General features: G+C 40.8%; 1 protein-coding gene across 1 annotated transcript in view; it reads right to left on the bottom strand.

The window, feature by feature from the left end:
* Positions 1 to 15,655: 15,655 nt before the first annotated feature.
* Positions 15,656 to 21,668, bottom strand: part of shmt2 (serine hydroxymethyltransferase 2 (mitochondrial)) — a 34,250-nt gene continuing 28,237 nt past the window's right edge. The window contains exons 7-12 of the mRNA XM_046853106.1: positions 19,169 to 19,308; positions 18,762 to 18,924; positions 18,271 to 18,370; positions 17,926 to 18,081; positions 17,716 to 17,823; positions 15,656 to 16,878 (exon numbers count right to left, since the gene is read on the bottom strand). Coding sequence (XP_046709062.1) covers positions 16,751 to 16,878; positions 17,716 to 17,823; positions 17,926 to 18,081; positions 18,271 to 18,370; positions 18,762 to 18,924; positions 19,169 to 19,308 — 795 coding nt within the window. The 3' untranslated portion in view covers positions 15,656 to 16,750. The remainder of the gene's footprint in view (positions 16,879 to 17,715; positions 17,824 to 17,925; positions 18,082 to 18,270; positions 18,371 to 18,761; positions 18,925 to 19,168; positions 19,309 to 21,668) is intronic.

Raw genomic sequence — 21,668 nt, 5'->3', positions numbered from 1 at the left:
ACAAAATTTGGGCCTTCCTAAAACTATTGTCAAATAGAGGTACACACAGTTCTCTAAAATGTCATTTGCTGTAGCATTAAGATTTCCTTTCACTGCCCAAGCTCACTAATGCGCTTGTACTTGGAGGTGGTAGTTCAGTGGTTAAGGCATTTGACTTGGGATTGGAAGGTCATGAGTTCAATTCTGAGCATGACCAAATTGTCACTGCTGGAACTTTAAGCAAGGCCCTTAACCCCCTTAATTGCTCAATTGTATTTTGCTCTGGCATAAATCTCCAATTTTTCTGGTTTTACAGTGTTTGTTGGTCTGATAAGCACGTGCTTTTGGTCATATAGTGTATGCTAAAACATAGCATTTAAATAATATATAACACATGAGCACACAAAACACTATATAGTCATTAAGATAAAGTGCAAGGAGCATTGACACTGGCACAAATTTGTATTTGTTCATGTAACAATCTTGAATAGAAGCTGCCACACATGAAAACACTATTTATTTGGCAGTAAGAAGTGAGGAATGGAAACTTTATCTGCTCACATTTTTCAAGGACATGAGTCAAGTAGATTTTAAGACTTCAGGGGACAGGGCAGCCTCAAAAGAATGGCCAACACTTCCACTCCTATGATTGCTCTCTTTTAACACCCCTGCAGCCTTTCAACACTTTGTTTTATGCCTCTGGTTCCAATGATATGTCAATAGCTGACTCAGATGACTCATTTGTCAACGTTTGCTCGTTTAAGATCCACTTGTAGTGCTCTTCAGTGAAAGACAATACAGATCCTTACCAGATCCTTATATTCATTTTTGTAAGTTTGTATTCAGTGGCAGGCAGTCAGGGCCAGCAAAGCCTTATCTGCTGGCCTAAACACTATCAGAAGCACTGACCTACATTTACAACCTAAATACTAATTTTTGTTCCATGAAATTGTATTAATTTATTCCCAAAAGTTTATTCTCTTTATTTCGTAGCGTTTCTCTTGGCTGCACTGCTTCCAATACATGCATGTGGATGTTAGATTTTTTGTCAGATTTCAGTGTCTATGTGCTGCCATGTCACTCTAATCTGCCCAGGGCCTTCAAAGTCTGTACTGCTGGCTTTTTTACAATAGAGAATATTATCAATGGGTCTGTTTCTTTAACCAATCAGATTTCATATTCTAGCTAGCTGGCCCAGAATAGTGTCAGCATTTTCCCGTCCTCTGATTGGTTGGTCAGAGTGAAACTGTTACAGTCAAGTTCGACTTGCAAAACACGTCTGTAGCGTTCTGCACACATTTATACTTTTGAGTTTACGGAGGAAGAGAAATTTATTTGCTTTCAGACATACTTTAAAATACATTTTGAAGAAAAACGTGAGGAGAGGTCGGCCAACCCCAAAGCTAGCTAGCTTTTCTCAGCCTTGGAAATGGTTTGTTCATCACTTCCAGACCAGTGAATACAAGCGATACCACTGGACTACAGCCTCTGAGGAGCAGTGCAAATTATGAGTCTGCATCTCTGGTGAGTAGGTTGTATTTTATTTTTTAAAATTTATGTTTTTGTCATGTTATTAGACAAATATTGATTCTGAACTGCTCCAGATGATGTACGTGGCACAGTTGCAGTTGTAGTGTAGAGGTTTGGCACTTGCTTTATTAAAATTATATTTACCCTCTATATGTGAGATGCCTCTCTCTCTTTAATGCCATGCTGCTGTAATGCCAATTTGAATAATGTTACCTCTGTGACTGAACTATACTGTATTGTTTCTTTTTGAGAATATTTTAAACCAGAATAATGGTGCCAGAGTGGTTAGAAAGTTTGCAAATCAGTTGAGTCTAGGATAGTCAAACTGTAACTCATTGATGAGCATGAAATATTTATAGCCCAACAAAATGGGTTAAAATATGCATATAAACATTTTCTTATATCTTCTGTAACTATAAATACCAAGATTAAATGAACTGAAGCCAAAAATATAAAAATGTGGCACTGTTACTTACAGAACGCACTACAATTCTTATATACAAGACTTTCTTCATATTTGACAATCGAAGAGGTATATGTGATATTTGAACCAGTAGATGGAGATCCAGAAACATTGCTAAGTTTGTGGAGAGCTCATTCGTGGGACATTATATGAGAGAATTGCTAGCCTGAGTCAGTGTAGCGAGAATAATACATGCTATCTAGCAGCAATCTCTGCCAGTCCTTTGCACAGATGAGCACCCATAGAGAAGTGTTTGCTGGCTTGCACACACACACACACACACACACACACACACACACACACACACACACACACACACACACACACACACACACACACACAAAGAAAAGCAGATCTATACCCATGATGAACCATTCAGCTCCTCACTATATGAAATATTCCAACACAATTCCCTGTCTGCATTCCTTTACTGGAGCCACACACTAGTTAGTCTAGTTACTAACATGAATTTCCTGAAAGCTCCATCCAGGTCTGTGTGTGTGAGAGAACTGCAGAGTTCTGTCAGGGTCCAAGCACATGCTGACAGGTAATCAGGCTGGTTCAGGCAATGCGCCAGGCATAATCGTGTATACACACACACACACACACACACACACTCACACACTCACACACACACTCACACACACACTCACACACACAAGTGCCAAAATGGAAGGCTTGGCGGCCCATTATGATTGCATTGCCTCCATTTGTTATTCTTTGTATTGCTATTTGCCTGCAGGCCTCAGGCAATCAGCATACGCAGCACCCACTGTGTACATGCAATCCCAACACACGTACAACTTCTCTAGTGGAACTCTGAACTTTATACACACGCACACCTATACATGGTGTAGAAAACCTGACCAAATGCACAAACCCCCTTCTTCATAATGATTTTCAATACAATCCCAGGCATGCACATGCAGAATTGTGTCAAAGTGGGTATTTGCTTGGTTTATATTGACTGGCTTGCTTTGTAGCAACTGAAGATTAAGGTAAGGTTGTTTTTATTAGCTTCCAGTTGTGATGTAAAACATCTTTCTGCACACAATTCTTACAGGCAACAAGACAACCTGAAGCATATGTAATATTTTCTTCCATAACATATTCACAATAGGCATTACAAGTTTCGAACACTTATATGCTATTTCTTAGTGATTACTCTAGCAACGCTGGTCATCAGAATTTATACACCAGACTGAACACGATCACTAAATGTGGCTCTACTTGCTAAATTAAATTTAAGGTTCTTTGTGATCCAGAATTTCCAGATTGATCATTGGATTACGAATGTAATGAAATCCCATGTACAATCTTTGACAATCATGCGATAAACCACAACTGTTCTAAATGTACCTTAAATTAATACTTTTCACGTTTTTAATACTCTAATCAACATGGGCATGGACAAATATTGATGCTTTATGCAAATATATGTTTATTATTAGTGAAACTATACTCAACATATAGCATGAAAACAAAATATTATTTTAAATGTTTAAAAGTAATTATAATGTTTTATGTAAATCATCTGGACACCAAACGGAACTTTTGCTATGTTTCTACACAGACCAGAGGTAATACCAGAGAAACTGTACCTCTTATAACATATGGATTACATAATCAGAGGATATTTGTTTTCGATATAAACTGGTTATTAAGTTGATATTTCAAGTATTCTAATAATATATTTATTATGTCTGTGAGGCAAGTATTCACTAAGATTCGAGTTGTTTTATTTATCTGTCTGTGAAGAGAGATGACGGAGACGGCAGGAGTGCCCCCTGTCTGTTTTCTATATTTTACAAAAGCACAGTGTTTTGTTGTTATTTTTAGTGTATACAAATAAAATTAAAAACGATAGAAGCTAATGAATTCGTATTGCTCTTATGGGTACAATCAAACAAGACTTAAATTTAAGTTAGTTTCAGCATTATGAGGAAAAAAAATGCCAAAATGCGTTTGTCGCTGGTGTGTTTGTCGACCCCATTAATTAATTCATTAATTAATTGTGTGCATCATGGTGGATTTTGGTGCTGATTTGAGACTTGTCGCATCAGTAAAACAAATGCTAATTGACTTTTTTTAAAATCTGAGTAAAGAAGGGACATTGTGAAAGTACTGATACCAGAAAAATCTACTTAAGTACAGTAACAAAGTATTTGTACTTTGTTACTTCCCACCTCTGGTAACAGGAGTTGAGAAACTTGTAGTCATTGACCATACACTCATCTGTACACCAAAGTATTCTAAAGTCAAATATAAGGCCATCTGTCCAACATCTAAAGCTTTTTTGTAATTGGGAGTTTGATCCCAAACACACCAGCAAATGTAAAGCAGAATGGCTGACAGAATGTACAGAATGATGAAGGTGTTGCAATAGCCCAGTCAAAGCCCAGACTTAACCTGATTGAAATACTGTGATAGAAGGGAGCTGTGCATATACAGATGTCTGCAATATATATTTATATATATATATATATATATATATATATATATATATATATATATATATATATATATATATATATATATATATAGTACAGACCAAAAGTTTGGACACACCTTCTCATTCAAAGAGTTTTCTTTATTTTCATGACTATGAAAATTGTAGATTCACACTGAAGGCATCAAAACTATGAATTAACACATGTGGAATTATATATGGAATTATATACATAACAAAAAAGTGTGAAACAACTGAAAAATGTCATATTGTAGGTTCTTCAAAGTAGCCACCTTTTGCTTTGATTACTGCTTTGCACACTCTTGGCATTCTCTTGATGAGCTTCAAGAGGTAGTCACCTGAAATGGTCTTCCAACAGTCTTGAAGGAGTTCCCCGAGAGATGCTTGGCACTTGTTGGCCCTTTTGCCTTCACTCAGCGGTCCAGCTCACCCCTAAACCATCTAGATTGGGTTCAGGTCCGGTGACTGTGGAGGCTGGGTCATCTAGCGCAGCACCCCATCACTCTCCTTCTTGGTCAAATTGATGCCTTCAGTGTGACTACAATTTTCATAGTCATGAAAATAAAGAAAACTCTTTGAATGAGAAGGTGTGTCCAAACTTTTGGTCTGTACTGTATATATATATATATATATATATATATATATATATATATATATATATATATATGGTGCATCTGAATAAATTAGAATATCATTATAGACTGATATATAGACTATATAGACTAATAGAATCACACAGACTGATATATTTAAAGTGTTTATTTCTTTTAATTTTGATGATTATGGCTTACAGTAATGAAAACCCAATATTAAAAAAATTTGAATATTGTGAAAAATTTCAATACTGGAGACTCGTGGTGTCACACTCTAATCAGCTAATTAAATCCAAACACCTGCAAAGGTTTCCTGAGCCTTTAAATGGTGTCTCACTCTGGTTCAGGCTACACAATCATGGGGATTTTCTCTAAAAATGTTTTTTTTGTTTGGTCTTATGAAGTACGGTATTCTAATTTTTTGAGATAGTGAATTGGTGGGTTTTTGATAAATGTGAGCCAAAATCATAAAAGTTAAAAGTATTAAACACTTGAAATATATCAGGGCCAAACAGTGGCGGTGGTATGTGAACTCATGACCTTCTACTCTCAACCAATAAGCTACCCCCACCCCCATGGACATTAAACCACAAAGCACATTAAATGTTTAATAATAACTTATATAAGCATGTCTCTACACAAAAAAAAAAGCTCAAATCAAGCATTTCATGGCCTTTGCACAAACCCTGAGAATGTTTTATGCTAATTAGTCTGAGAACAGAAGACAAGCTATTTATATATAGAGATGAAAAAAGGCCACAAACATGGAAACGATTAAAAAACCTAAACTGGCAAGCAGGAGATGTACAGGCTGGCACGTGGCGCTATAATTACAGCCTCTGCCTTTACTTCTCTCTGTGTCTACTTCCTCTTTTAAGCTCTAACATGCTCTGGAGGACAGAAAGTGAGAATAGACACCACAAGCTGCGAGTTGCAGTCTGGAGCCTAGTGTGAATGTAAGCACAGCATAAAAGCGTGTGTCTGGAGCATGTTATTTCACTCATCTCTCAGCTGTGATCCAAGTATGTGAAAAAATGTTAGTGTGAGCTCAGAGGCGAACGTGTGAAAGAAAGAGCATAAGCGTGCAAGAACGAGAGTTCTTTTTCACCTCTCCTCACCACCAGGGGCGGTGCGTAACACTGCTTGTGTGCATGCACGTGCATGCTGAGATATTTCAAAAACAGCGACATATGACCGTATTTTCAATAAAAATTCCATCATGTGATTGCATGAGAACGGTACGGAGCTTTGTATCACAACCTTAGGTGTCCTGTCCAAAAAAGCTGTAGACTGCCTATGATTTTCCATATGCATTATGGCGTTCACTGTACTCATCCGGACTAGAAAACTTTTTCTTCATGCACATAGGATGTTCTTCACTAAGTTATTCTGGCCATATAAATTACTGTTTGTTTTAATTTACAATTAGGTTGGATTAGCTATAAGTAGGAAGCTACCCATACAGTGGTATGCTACAAAAATGTCAGGTTATATATAGACATTGGCAAACACCACTATCTAGAGTGACTTACAATTGTCTCTTTTATATACACACACACTATATAAACGAAAGTTTGCGGTCAACTGCCCATAAGATTAGTGTGCGAATTTAACTTCCCAGTCCACATTTCCCTAGTCCCATTTAGTCAAGATCTTCCACTAGTGTCTGTGAAAACTTTCCCCATTTTGACCTGATGAGCTGCCTTTGTCGAAATAAAACTTTTTTTTGGCTTCTCCAATTAGGGGTCGCCACAGCGGATCATCCGCATGTTTGATTTGGCACATGTTTTTACGCTGCATGCCCTTCCTAACGCAACCATCCCCATTTATCCGGGCTTGGGACCGGCACTAAGAGTGGCTGGGGTTGGTTCCCTGACCGGGGATCGAAACCGGGCCGCAGCGGTGAGAGCGCCGCATTCTAATCACTACACAACCAGGGACCAGCTGCCTTTGTCGAAATAATCTATATTAATACAGTTGGAGTAAATTAAATAGAGTCACAACAAAGGATCTGCTACAGGAGCTGTGCTGGTTAATGTTTACATAAACTGGATCTATTGAAACCACTGCCATTTTATTTTCCCCACATTCTTCGGCTCTGATACAGTATTTTTCAAATACTTTCGTCTGTGCCTAGATCACGTCAGAGTCTCTTGGAACACACGCATTGTGTAGTCAGTGCTCTATCCTGGTTAGCTGCTGAATCTGCTATACTTTGATGGGATTCCCACTAATTCACGGCTCTTTTGCATGAAAGGACTACCTCTTCTACACAAACAATGTCTGGAACTAGACAGCAACTGCTAACCATGCTACATGGCTTGTACTGACATTGTTTGAATCACTTCAAACTCAGTACTAAGAAATACACCACCTGGTGATTCACTAACATCACCAAACTGTTGCATTCCTTTATTTTTGCCATGCTGTTTTTTTTTTGTACCACAGCTTCTTTCTATAACTATTGTTTAGAGGGGATTCTCGCTTCAGTTTGCTCTTCAGCAGGTGAAATGCAAACACAATTGGTGAGATCTGGTGATTAATTAGCCTGTCTAAACCCTTTTACTTTCCCCCCCATGATGTCATTTGATCCATTGACAGTTTGTGTTGACGCATGTGCGGTGTTGCTGCATAATGAAATTTATTCCAATTCGATGCATTTCTTTGTACACTGGTAGACTGAATGGATCTGTACACTTCAGAAATCAGCCTGCTGCTACCATCATGAGTTACATGCAACACTACCTACACTACCTGTGCTTGACCAATCAGTGTATGATTTGGCTCATTGACAGATCCTTTCCTTCTCTATACTTTGGTTTTTCAATCACTTTTGGGGCTTACTTATGTACTTCCTTGCAAATTCATACCGCTGGATGAGTGGTATGGGGTCTATATTTATTTACCTAATGTCTTATTGTCGATGTAGTCAACTTTCTCTTTATAGCTCTCATAACGGTTTTGTGGTCCTCCTATCCTAAGACTTAAATTAGTGTGCTAAACAGTGTGCCCTGTTTGTGTGGGTAGCTCTGTGGGACAGCTGCCAAAGAAGCACTGGACAGTAGGGTGTATGTTTTGAAATCACAAATCTAGCACAGATCATCAGGCAACTAGATATTTAGGAAATGGCATGCTGGTTGTGCTTTCCCACACTTACAGTTTTGCCAGTCTGTTTCTCACTGCCTTTAGCAAGGGAGAACACACAGGTGTTTTTTTTTTTTTAACTAATTGGGGCTTGACAACAGAAAAAGGCACCTCTGGTTCCTTTTTAACCCATGGGCTATGTTTACATCAATGTTCCTAAAACTTTTTTATACAATTTTATGAAACTGTATAAACAATAAAAAAAAATGTCTGTTATTGTTTTTAACCTTTCTGACAACTTAATATTTTGTCAAAATCAGGATACAGTGGAACTCGATTATGTCGATGGCCTAGGGGACGCCAAAAAGCGCAGAGATAACCGATGATCGAGATAAACGAAAACCAATATGGCGGCAATATATTAACCTGCTTGAAATTCCTTTATGTACATGATGTGCGTTAATAAATGAGAATGTACATGCACGTGTTTTTTGAGGTTTTTTTTTTTTACACAACAGCGTTGCCGCGATTTGTTTGATAAAGGCATGCTATAAAAATGTACATACATGTTTGTTAACTGTAAGGAAACCACCTGCCATGCCCCCTTCGGCAGCTGTCAAACCTCTGCTTTCACTGAAGCTCCCGGCTTCAATCGCGCACATTTAGCACTCATCACCAGCTCCTATTTAAACCCCTCACTTCCACACTCTCACCGTTCGTTATTGTTGGTATATGTTGGTTCACGGCGGTCGTTGTTATCGCTCATGTGCATCCCGATACGTGCCTTCCCACTCGGACTCCGCACTCTCAACGGCTGCGCTTTTCTTCCCAAAGCACATCCTGGATTCCCCCGATCCTGCCGTTGTTAATTCTATGCTTTTGCTGCTCATCCCACGTTCTCCCGTGTACTGTTCAGCGCCGCGCTTCTACCAAGCACACCTGTGGATTATATATACAGACTCCCTCTTTTCAGTTTGGGACTTAGTGGAACGTGCTCCCAGAGCGCACCACCGGAATACTTACTTTCAAGGCGAGTGTTTGTGTTTGGCTTTGCCCTGTGTTGCAATAAACTGTTTTGCTTTCACCTCCCGTTCATCGCATAACATTTAACAACAAAAGGCATATGTGCACCAACTAACAGCAGAGATTTACCAGTATAAAAACCACCGTCGATTCTCGATACAAACCTTTATTATATTCTCCAACATTATAAACACAAAGATCGCTCACAAAATCACTAAAACGTGCGGGGTGTAGTTCACGAGTTAACCGAGGTCGAGATAAGTGGGTTCGACTGTATTTAAACTTTACGATTGTTTTTTGTTTTTATCAATACCCAAAATTTTCCTTCTTATTTCTGGGAAAAATATCTCATTTAGACTAATGCAGACCATAAAAAAACCTTGCTGAGTGATTGATTCAGACTCAAAGGCTCTACAACACAAATACTTAGCCGAAGACTTGCATTTCAAACATGAAAAATTCAGTCAGGTTAAAAGATAAATGTACTATGCCACTCAGTCTTTGTAAATGGTAATTGTCAGATGTAAATGTCATTGATGCATTATTCATTCATTCATTTTCAGTAACCATTTATCCTGGTCCAGATCATGATGGACTCTTCAGGTCCACCCTGGGAACACAGCGTACAAGGCAGAGATATAATATAAAACAGGACACCAATTCATCATAAGGCATAAAAAAAAAAACTACACAAACACCTACCTGCACACTCATTTATGAAGGATAAAGGAGGAAGCCCACATGAAACGTTAGTGAACAACACTGTCAGAAAATCAGTGACTGAGAACGTCTCTATGTTACGTATGTAAACCTAATTCTCTGAGGGAACAAGACTCTGCGTCGAGACGCTTTGGGAATGAGCCCGAGTGTTCACACTCTGAAATAATGTGTATAATCAGTCAAAAATCGGATGCTGGCCATCACAGATGAGGTGACGTCACCACCAGGAAGTATAAAACGCATATGAAGTGAGGCACGCCAGCTTCTGTAAGGGAGAAGGAAGCGCTGCAGGGACGCTGGAGGCGTGGCATAGAGACACAGTGTCTTGTTCCCTCAGAGAACTAGTGCGTGCACTGGACAGAGCCGGTTATTTTTTTTCCTGGTCTGGGGCCTAGAACGGAGGAAGATAGAATGCCTGTAAACTTACTGGTCGTGAGACGACCGAGGGCACCTTGGAGATGTAACCCGTACGGGGGTACAGGAAGGCACTAGCCATACTTAGGGTAAATTTTAGGAAGGAGGGGGCCACAGAAAGAGCCTGCAGGTTCCCTACTCTCTTGATAGAGCAGATGTCTTACAAGAACGTGGTCTTGATGGAATGGTGCCTCCAAGATGCTTGGCTAGAGGCTCGAAGAGGGGCTCAGACAGAGCCCCCAAAACGACGACCAAGTCCCACACACGACTGAGCCAGTGGGGCTGGAGGAGTAAGGGAGAACCAGAGAGGACAGTGTGACGTCTTTCGAGATGCGATCAGATCCACCTGGGCTTTTCCGAATTTCTCCAAAACCTGCACCACCACATCTGCTGCCTCTTTCAACTGGCCCGGGATGTAAACTGCTCTCAATGAGAGGAGTTTTCCATGGGCTCAAAGGGGGATCTGATGCACCAGCCTGCACAGGGGGCATGAACGCAGACCTCCTTGATGGTTGCTGTAGGAGACCCCCGCAGTATTGTCCGTATGGATCAACACGTGGTGACCTCTGAGGTGTGAGAGAAAATGCTTCAGTGCTAGAAGCATGGCCAGCATTTCTAGGCAGTTAATGTGCCAGCTTTGATGAGGCCCCTCCCACAGACCTCAGGCGGAGTGACCACTCATGAGATAGGAACCCGGGCTCTCTCCAAACATCTAAGGCACGTAGGCATTGCCGCATGACCTTAATGAAGTGGAGGGGATTTCCCCTTCGTGAGAAGCAATGGGTCCTGAGCCACCACTGAAGGGGCCTCATTTACAGCAGGCCAAGTGGAATCACATTGGACGCAGCTGCCATAAGCCCGAGCAGTTTCTGGAACTGCTTGACAGTGAGAGGCTGCCCTTTCTATGACTTTCCTGATGGCCGTAAGGATGGCCACAATGGGGGCAGGGGAAAGCACCTTCAGGTGGGCGTGAACAAGATCTCGATGCCGGACCGCCAACTGCTCTGATTGAGCTAGGATCAACCAATCGTCGATGTAGTTGAGGAAGCAGATGCCCTAAAACCTCAGGGGAAACAGAGTCGCATCCACACATTTTGTAAAGGTACGGGGTGAGAGGGCAAGGCCAAACGGAAGAACCCGGTATTGGTAAGCTTCAGCCCCCGAAAGCAAACCTCAATAACTTCCTGTAAGAAGGTAGATTGGATATATAAAAGTACGCATCCTTTAGATTTACCATGACAAACCAGTCCTTGGATCTAATTTGTAGTTACTTTTTGGGAACTATAAAGTACCAGCTGTAGAACCTGGACTCTCGTTCAGATGGAGGGACCACCTCGATGGCCTCCTTCCACAGAAGAGTGTTTACTTCCTGTTCCATGACCAGAGCCTGCTGGCTTCCCACCAGGGTGGGAAGGATCCTGTGAAAACAGGGCAGAGGAGACCCGAACTGAATCGAGTAGCCTCACTGACCCACTGAGACACATCTGGAAGAGCTTTCCAAGCTGCCAGAAAGTGCCTTAGGGGTATCAGTCTCTCGAGACTGACCTCTGGTGTGCCTAGAGCCGGGGCAGTGCCCCGAGACATAAAAATGGCTGCCGGGGCACCTCCCACATCCAACTCATGCAGCAGGTCAGCCTGATATGCCTGCAACACTGCCATGCGGCTTGACCTGCCAAAGCATAGGCTTTACCCACAAGCACTGATGTATTGCGTAGGGGCTTCATGGGTAGTGTCAGGGTCTTAAGGGAAGAGGCGATCTCGGGAGAGAGATAGGTGTCAAGCGTCTCTTCAACTCACAGCATCGCCTCATAACCATGTTATTTCCGCCCTATAATGTGGGAATACTCAGTGGAACTGGGGGAAAGGGGGCGGGCCAAAAAAGTCTTAACCCATGACCTGCACACCTCCACCCCGACGTGGAGGCTGTGACACGGGTGTCAGAAAGCGCTTATCAAATTTACTGGATGAAAGCATTTTTTGCTCATGAGCTGGCCAAGTTATATTGAGCAATGGCACATGAATGTTTGTGAAGTTTGGACATTGGTTCTCACTCTCCAGTGTTTTGTATTGCTTTAAATATTTACAATCACACTCTTGATATCACCCAAATGAGGATGGGTTCACCTTTTGAGTCTGGTTTCGCTCAAGGTTTCTTCCTCATAACATCTAAGGGAGTTTTACCTTGCCATAGCCATGGCTGCTCATCAGGGACAAATACACATCGTTCACCTTAACTGTTAAATTCTGTAAAGCTGCTTTGAGACAATGTCCGTTGTGAAACGCACTATAGAAATAAACTTGACCTGACTGTTGTGAAAACACACTGAGAATGTGAGATGGAAAGACACTGAAAGTAACAGAGAGAATTCTTATTCTGCATTATATTCATTTATTTTCCAAAGATTAACCAAACCTGAACTACCTTTAAGTGAAAACAGTAATCAATAATTCTGTGCTTATTGCAAACCTTGGACAAGATCATTAAACCTACATTACAGAATTACACTTGATTAAAAAAAAAAAAAAAAGGCAACACAAAAACAAATCACATTGTATGCACAAAATACTAGGACACAATTTTAATTGAATGGATAGTGGTATAATGTTTGATCTGTCTGATAGATCAAAAATCATTATAATATTTTGACCAAATTTCTTGAGCATGAGACCTAGGCTGACTCTAGGTCAAATAGAGTAACATTATTACATACTAACAATGCAAAAAAATTGTTCATCTTCTGTAAATACTTTATCCTGCACAGGGTCATGTTGGATCGATGCTACTTAAAATCTCCAGGGTTTCCTCCAGGATGTTTTTGTGCACCGTGCCCAGTGTTCCTGCGTTTTCACTTGAACTTGACCAGGGTAACCTTGTATCGTGGTATGCAAAACTGTATGCAGTGCTACATTTCCAAGCATGTATACAAAAGCTTGTGAGAAAAATCACCAGTTCACCACTGTTCCTTCCTTGGACCATTTTTTGATGGATACTGACCACTGCAGAAGGGGAATTCCCCACAAGAGCTGCAGTTTTGGAGATTCTCTGGCCATCACAATTTGGTCCTTGTTGAACTCGCTCAAATCCTTACGCTTGCCCATTTTTTCTGCTTCCAACACATCAGCTAAAAATCAGTGTTATACACCAATCAGGCGTAACTGTATGACTGATGAGTGAATAAGAGTACCGTATTTTCCGGACTATAAGCCGCTACTTTTTTCCCCACTCTTTGGACCCCGCAGCTTAAGCAGTGAAGCGGCTAATTTATGGATTTTTCCTGGGTTTTTCCCGGTTTCACAAGCTTTAAGCCAAAAAACTGAGCCCCATAACATTAGACCAATGAAATTGCCGAACCGGTTCAGGTGAACCAATGAAACTCTTTATATTAAATCAGATGCGCTCCCACTGAATCGGGCCGCACCACATTATAAATATGGATAAGGTTCCTCTGATGTTTGACCTGCCGCTTACTCAGACTGTCAATAGGAAATGCGAATCATTCGTCACACTTCACCTGTGTTCTGAGCTGCACGCATCGGGAGAAAAGCTTCCACTGATGGCGATTTTTAAACGCATGGCGATGCCAAAAGTTAAACTCTCGAGAGAAATTGTTGTGAGAAGACAGTGAACAATGACTTTCTTGTTAGGCTACTGTTTAGATACAAGCCGTGTAACAGACAATGTCTTTAGTTAAAGCCTGTGTAAAATTCATTAGTTTTAATGTAGGCACCTGCGGGTTATAGACAGGTGCCGAGTATTTATGATCAAAATAAAAATCTTTGTCAAATTCAGTGGGTGCGTCATATTTGGGTGCGCTTAATAGTCCGGAAATTACGATACTTTTTTTTCTTGTCACATGTAAATTACAGTACAGTGAAATTCTTTCTTCGCATATCCCAGCGACGTTAGGAAGCTGGGGTCAGAGTTCAGGATCAGCCAGGATACCCTGGAGTCCCTGGAGCACAGAGGGTTACCAGCCTTCCTTACAGGCCCAAGAGTGGCAAGTTGGCGATACTGGGACTCGAACACGTGACCTCCAGATCAGTGACCCAAAGCCTTAACCACTGAGCTATTACTCCTCAGAGACAGAATTAAAGAATCACACATATCACCACAGCAATAAAGAAAAAACAAACAGCGCACTACTTGACTGCCTGCACATGTGCTTGCATAGGCTTGGTTGCATCACTACCAGTACTACTTACCGCTCTAAGCAAACGTAGATGTGTGTCCAGGTTTGGACACTTAAACTCTCTCATCAGTGCTACCTGCTACTCTGGAGTTCTCAGTGCTAGTAAAGGAGTGGAGGTTTCATCACACTATATTAACCACACTATATAAACCACAGAAAAACAGACAGTCGGAGACATTGAGAGAAAGCGAGAGGAAGAAGGAAGCATGTGTTTACGTAAGCAGGATGCACCGCCTCCCCTTCTTCACCTCTCCAGGGGGCTGTCAAGCTGTTAATTGACGAGTAGAACGCTTTTTCTTCTCCCTTGTGAGCCATCCATCCATCCATGCCTCACACACAGGACTATAAGAGACACTTACACTTTATTATGAGATAATTACGGTGCATCAGGACAGTGTGGAGCTTAACACTAAAATGGCACTTAAAGCCCAAGCAGGCGTCTTGGCCATAATGACGCGACATGTTGCTGTGCGTTTTTAATTATGACAAGAGTTCCGACGACGCGTGCCACTCTACATAAACGAGTCCAATTAATTGCAGGCGCTGTCGCTTATCTGTCCCTCGCTGAACAGTGGTGATTCATTGTCAAATTAGTGCCTGCCTGTCTCAGCAGAGAGAGAGCGAGAGAGAGAGAGTGAGAGAGAGAGAGAGAGAGAGTGAGAGAGAGAGAGACAGAGAGAGAGAAGAGGGGAGAAGAGAAGGGGAGAGAAGCTGTGGTGCTGCAATGCTAACAGTGACAGGGTTAGGATGAACAAAAGAGCAAAGCTGACAGGAAAGCTACTACTCTCTGACACAGAGCAGATAGGCTACAGTGTGTGCGTGTGTATTTTTTTTTTTTTCCTCTCACACCTGGGTTTTGTGAGTGGGATAATTTCCTCTGCTGGTCTGTCATTAAAGCAAAGCTGTGGAACAGGACACATTCTTCTGCCATCATCTCCAGCATGCTTTATTAGTCACACACAAACACACACATTTCACTTTTCTTAACGTTCGTCGTTCTTCTTACATTCTGTCAGCTGTCTACATATCTGCTTAGAAGGTAAACTCCAGTTTCATTGGTGCTCCAGGTTATGACTCAGAGGGGGAAAAAAAAATCCTTAATGATACATCATCATCCAGTCATTCAGGACGAGGATGTGATCCCAGGTGTCGAGTTTCATTACAGAGAAGAAAACAGTTTTTACTGTAGTTTAGACAATGCACAAATTTATTGGGATTAGTTTTATAAAATCATTTAGTAAATGTTTACTTAAAAAACTTTACAGGTAAAAAGGTTTGATGAACAGAGTGCTGGAGAATGAGTAATGTAAACAGGGAAAAGATAAGAAAAGTACAGGACACGAAGCAGTTGGTCACATTTATATGAGTCTGTCCCATTATAACCACTTTAGTTAACACGGAAAGGTTATAATTAGTGTATATTTGGCAAAACTGCACAGTTTTAAGGACTTGGCACTGCTTTACGCAACCTCCTATGAGCTCCGCCTCCAGATGTTCCATAATAATAGACTCTATAGGTTCCAAACATATTGCGTTTAATTTTTTTTTCCTTTTCAAAGCAGCAATAGGAAACACAAGATAGTCCATGCTGATGCAGACACAGATCTGTGTTTGATTAAGTGGGATTTGTAAACATCAAGTGTCAAGTGCAATACAATAATCCACCAAGAATTGTGCAAGGTCTCATAAGTATTGTTAATTGTATAAAATGAATTAAATCTAGCGATTGTTTACTCTGGGTGGGGTTACAGGATTAACACCTTTATAGAGATCTATAACAAGAGCTGTCTATTTTGTGATCCCAGGCCATTGAACAACTTTAGCCAGTACAATATTTGCTTCTGGCTAAAGTTGAGTTAATGGTATTTTCAGACCCTTGAAAAAATAAAAATAAAGGGGGGAGAAGAAAAAAAACAAAAAAAAACAGTGCTGGTATCCCAAACTAGTCATACAAAGTTCTGGTTATACATTACCAAAAAAAGATGCAATGTGAAGAAAAACTATTTTTAGATGCACTGTTAGGCTAATTATTAAGACTTTTGACTTTAGGGGAAAAAATATAGTTTTTCATTTCAGCAGGATTGTGTGCAGTGATAAAGATATTCAAAGAGCATTTAGCAACATTTTACTTAGTTTGTTACCAACTAGATGCGATAAACAAAAGGCTCATACAGATTGGGGGAGTTAAATCCCAATACTGATACATTTCTCACTTTGCTGCGAGTAGCCAGAAAGCTCCTCGATAGATGTGGAGCTCCGCCCGTTTCTCAGGTCCGGCTACGGGTTAGTGATCGGAGAAGCCTGGCATGGGGAAAGGCCGAGCAAACTCCTCCACACGACTGCGCAGGTCACCGATCCGTGCGACGGTCTCAGGATCCTCCAGAAGGAAGCTCTTAAACTCCGCTAATTTCTCTACACGCCGTTACAGAAAGACATGAGACAGGTAAAAGTGAGTGTGGACTCGAGGAGAATCTGCAGTACAAAATCAGCAGCAATTAAAGAAGCAGTCTGCCCTTTTTTGTGAGTGAGAGCCAGATTATGACTGCAATGGCTTTTCTTTTCCTTTCTTTTGATACTAGACAGGGGGTGCAAAAATAACTAACTCAGACACAAGGGACAAGATTACGGGTCTGGACTATTAGTTTTTATTCATAGTCTCAAGCCAGACAAGTGGACTCATTATGTTCCTTGTGTTTTTTTTCCTCTGGGTTGTTTGAGGTTGGGAGGAGAAGCATAGTCACTGTTGACATTTGCAGAATTAAAGTTTTATTTGGTTTACATATTTAAAAAACTCTGTTGGTCATGCATGATTTTATAATTATAGAGCATGTTACTCCTGAATCCTACTGCACTAATTTAGCTTGCATGCATGACATGCACCCTTTGCAAAAGCAGGTATGCAGAAACACTTAAAGGGCAATGTAAAGATGCCACAACACACAGCTTCATCATGCTTAAAAATGCTCCGAAGAACATTTAAAGGCTGCAAACACCTTTTGAATATTCTACTTCAGATATTTATGTAATTTGTCTCTGTTGATGGATTTAATTGGCTACTTAACGCACCACACACTTCCTTTTAGCTGCAACTTCCAGCCTGGTAAATGTTTCCAGGCAACCAAAATTTAAGGTGGGAATTGCCTGGTGGGATAGTTAATAAATGTATGATTTGTCCACATAGGCTCGTAATATGCAAGCTAGAAACTAGCCAGATTCATTCAGTAAAAATGAACGATCTCATGAACTCACTGGTCTTTTTCTTGACATCCAGAGCGATTTTGAAGCCTTCGTCCAAGAAGTCCACAACGCGTTCGAAGTCGGCCTCTTTAAACCGACGAGAGGTCAGAGCCGGGGCGCCTGGTATACAAGAAGCACAGATGATGACACCCAGCCACTGTATGAGTGTCAGGAAGGCTGCAGAGCAGAAGTCTGAGCGTGTGTATGTGATGTGTAACGAACCCAGTCGCAGGCCTCCTGGTGTGAGTGCGCTCTTGTCCCCGGGGCAGGTGTTTTTATTGGCTGTAATTGAAGCCAGCTCCAAAACCCGTTCGGCACGTGCTCCATCCATCCCCTGTGGCCTCAAATCAACCAGCACTAAGTGGTTATCAGTCCCACCTGAGCGAATAACAAGGTGATGGTGAGAGAGAGAGAGAGAGAGAGAGAGAGAGAGAGAGAGAGAGAGAGAGAGAGAGAGAAAAACAGTAATCATAATAACCCCCTATCTAGAGATTTTTAATATTCATTTACATTTATTAAAAAGTCACGAAATTCCAGGCATGAAATGTTTTGTGATTGTGTGTTCACCTGACACGAGAGTGTATCCTTTTTTTAGCAGTGCATCAGCCATGGCTTTAGCGTTCTTCATTACCTGTGTAATATATTCTCTAAACATTGGGGTGTTGGCCTAAGAATGGGTTTGAAAAAAAAAAAAGAAAAAAAAGAACACGTATGCAAATGAGTCACAAGAAGTGCATACTTCCATACAGGTTTCAGATTTCTGTCCAAAAACTGACTAGTCTCTGTGTGTGTGAGTGTGTGTGAGTGTGTCTGCTGCAAGACTGAGAAATTCCCAGATCATGTGAGTAATGTTTTAGAGAATAATCTTTAATTAATAACTGTTAAAAAGATCCTGCAATAGTTGCAGAAGCAGGAATAATTACTGAGGACTTCATATGTATATAAGCCAAGCAATTAAAAAGATTTAAAAATCAAAGAGAGGGCAATAAAAAAAAAAAGTAATAATAATAAAAAAAAAAAAGGAAAGCAATGAAGTGGTGTTTGTATTTCTGCCGTACCTGTCGCAGAGCCACGGCAACCCCAGCGATAGCGTGATTGTGAGGACCTCCCTGGAGAGAGGGGAAGACTGAGAAATTGACCTTGTCCTCAAGGTCATACATCACCTGGGTACCTTTCTTATCCACAGAGCGCAAACCCTTACGGTAGAATATCAGGCCAGCTCTGTGGAGGAAGAAGATTTTACATTACAAATGGACGACCAAAGTGCAAGATAATGATCTAAACTTCCCCTTAAACAAAAAAAAGCAATTAACACCTGATCCATTTACATTTTTTTTTTAACTAATTAGCTAATTATCTTGAGGGAAATAAATCTTATCTATCTTGCATCCGAAGGATTATGGTCATTAGTGAGGTCACTGAATAGTAGTGCTTGACACATGTATGGGGTTTGCATACACAGTACCTGGCTCCTCTGAGGGATTTGTGTGTGGTTGTGGTGACGAGGTCAGCATGCTCAAATGGAGAAGGAACAGCTTTAGCAGCCACGAGGCCACTAATGTGGGCCATGTCTGCCAGCAGGTATGCATTTAACTCTGTACACAGCTAGTGTGAGAGAGAGACAAACAAAAAAAAGGACCTTTAACTATTATAAACGCCAGTCAAATATTTCACTCTTCAATCTTGCTTCATGATTGCAAACATTTATTTTCAACAAAAGGCTCAAGAGAAAAGGGAGCGATAACCGAGGCAGACAGCAGCAGACCGAATAAGTGTTACCTAAAACACCAAAGTACCTTCTTTAAAAAAATAATAATAAAAAAATAACACATCTGCTTTCTAATTAAAATGATCATGTGGTCGTTTACATAAACCAAGAAGGAAAATCACTGCAAGGAACTGGAGGAGATTTAATTGAACAGATTTTTTTTTTTATACATTTTTTTATACTTATCTGCAAGCATATAAGTCTCTGTGTGTGTGTGTGTGTGTGTGTGTGTGTGTGTGTGTGTGTGTGTGTGTGTGTGTAGCTGATCTATATCAAGCAGAATCAGGACAGAGCAGCAAACAGGAGACACATCTGCCCCTACAGAAAGATGGAGATAAAGCGCCATTAAAGAGCAGCCAAAAGAGGATGAAAGGAAAGGGAAGGCTGGCCTGAAGTGATGAACAGACACAAATCCTAATCAAGGACTGCTCATATGTATTATTGGCTGTGTGCATATATAGTAGTTTAGCATCAAATAATTACTCATGAAAATGGGAAGCATGTCTTATTTTCTCTTCTCTGTGGGGTCGTGTTTAGTGATGTGTTTCATAGTTATTAAAATAAAAACAGTATAACAATGCTTCATCTAACAATGCAAAGTTTAAAGTGGACGTTTGTTAAGTGGATTTAAATGTCTGGCTCCCCAAATTGGCATTGTACACCGTATTTACGGAGGGGCACTAAGCTTGACGCCCTACATACAGTACAGCATAGCTAATAAAGTGAAGAGGAAGCATTTGAAATATTTCTTCGATCACAGCGAGGGACTGTAAATGCTCAGCTGAAGACGTAAGAACATTATTGTAGGTAAAAACAAATCTGAAACTTTCATTCGGTGGAGAAAACAATGATGTCAGGATGTCGTTACTACTCTAAAGTAAGCAGTGAGTGAAACAAACTCCCACAGACTACACTACACCGGCCTGCTGTTGAAGTTTTTGTTCTGTTAGAGTACAGGTCTATCATAATTTTACCGCTAACTATAGGTCCTGGCTCACATTTGGCCGGAAAGTAACCAGACTCAGAATGAATACTGAGGCACGGGTAATACGGTGGTCCATATAGCAAAGTAACATGAGATCAGTGGTGATTTGCAAAACTGTCCTGTGTAAAAGTCCATTACATCCCACTATGTTTTCTTTCGGCTAATTACTAAACAAAGAAAGCACCCAATCCTGAGCAACGATATTCAGAACGAGGTCAAACAGACTGCCGTGCTGCATGCAGCCAAACTCCGGCGTGATAATTATAGAGACTATTTTGCTTCTCTATAAAAGGAGGGGGTAGATTAGCATAATGCTGTGTTACAGCGCTGACTAGCACGCTACTGATGAACACATTCTTTCAGCACCGTTTGGTACACCAGCTGTTTGCAAAACACAGCCTTTATCATATGACATGCTGCATTAGAGGAAAGAAGCGAGAGCAACTCCACTTTTACTTTCAAAGCACTGGTGTTTCTATTAAATCTAAAAACATTACTCAAAACCTAATGCATGTGTATTCCTTAACAACTATTTATTAAAACGATCGATATTCGTGTCTGCACTGTAGCATATGTGAAAAATGAATTCTAGCGCAAAAACCCAGCGTTTGTCAGTCGATGTGCCGTTTTCATTCATCAGCGATGCACAAAAAAACATTTGGGTCTATAAACCCAATCCACTCCATGGACAAAAGTATTGGAACAACTGACTTTTCCCAGCCCAGCTCAAACTGTTACCACAAAGTTGGAGGCCCACAATTATAGATTAGCAGCATTACGTTTCCCTTTAACTTGAACTAGGAGACCAAACCTGTTCTAGCATGACAATGCCTCTGTGCACAAAGTCAAAGTCACACATTAAGATATGGTTTACACGGGCTGAAATAGAAGAGCTTGCTCAGAACTAGGGCTGCAACAACTAATCGATAAAATCCATAATATTCGATAATGAAATCCGTTGTCAACAAATGCTGTGATCGATTAGTTGGGCTGCTCAAGTTACGGGTTAGCATGACGGCATGATAACACGGCTGCTTGTAAAATGGTGGAGAGTACAGTTCAACTGGCAGCAAGAACTAGAAAACTCACTGGTGTCACGGATGAAACGATGATCAGCACGATGAGCAAAAACACTATAATCCTCATCATGTGAAAATGGTGTAGTTTAATGAAGTGCTATTGTGTAAAGTGTTTGTTTGATAACTTCGGGAC

This window comes from Silurus meridionalis, chromosome 1, assembly GCF_014805685.1.
Source record: "Silurus meridionalis isolate SWU-2019-XX chromosome 1, ASM1480568v1, whole genome shotgun sequence".
Taxonomy (NCBI): Eukaryota; Metazoa; Chordata; class Actinopteri; order Siluriformes; family Siluridae; genus Silurus; species Silurus meridionalis.
The sequence above is the reverse complement of the archived record's forward strand: the minus strand, read 5'-3'. Positions and strand labels throughout refer to the sequence as shown.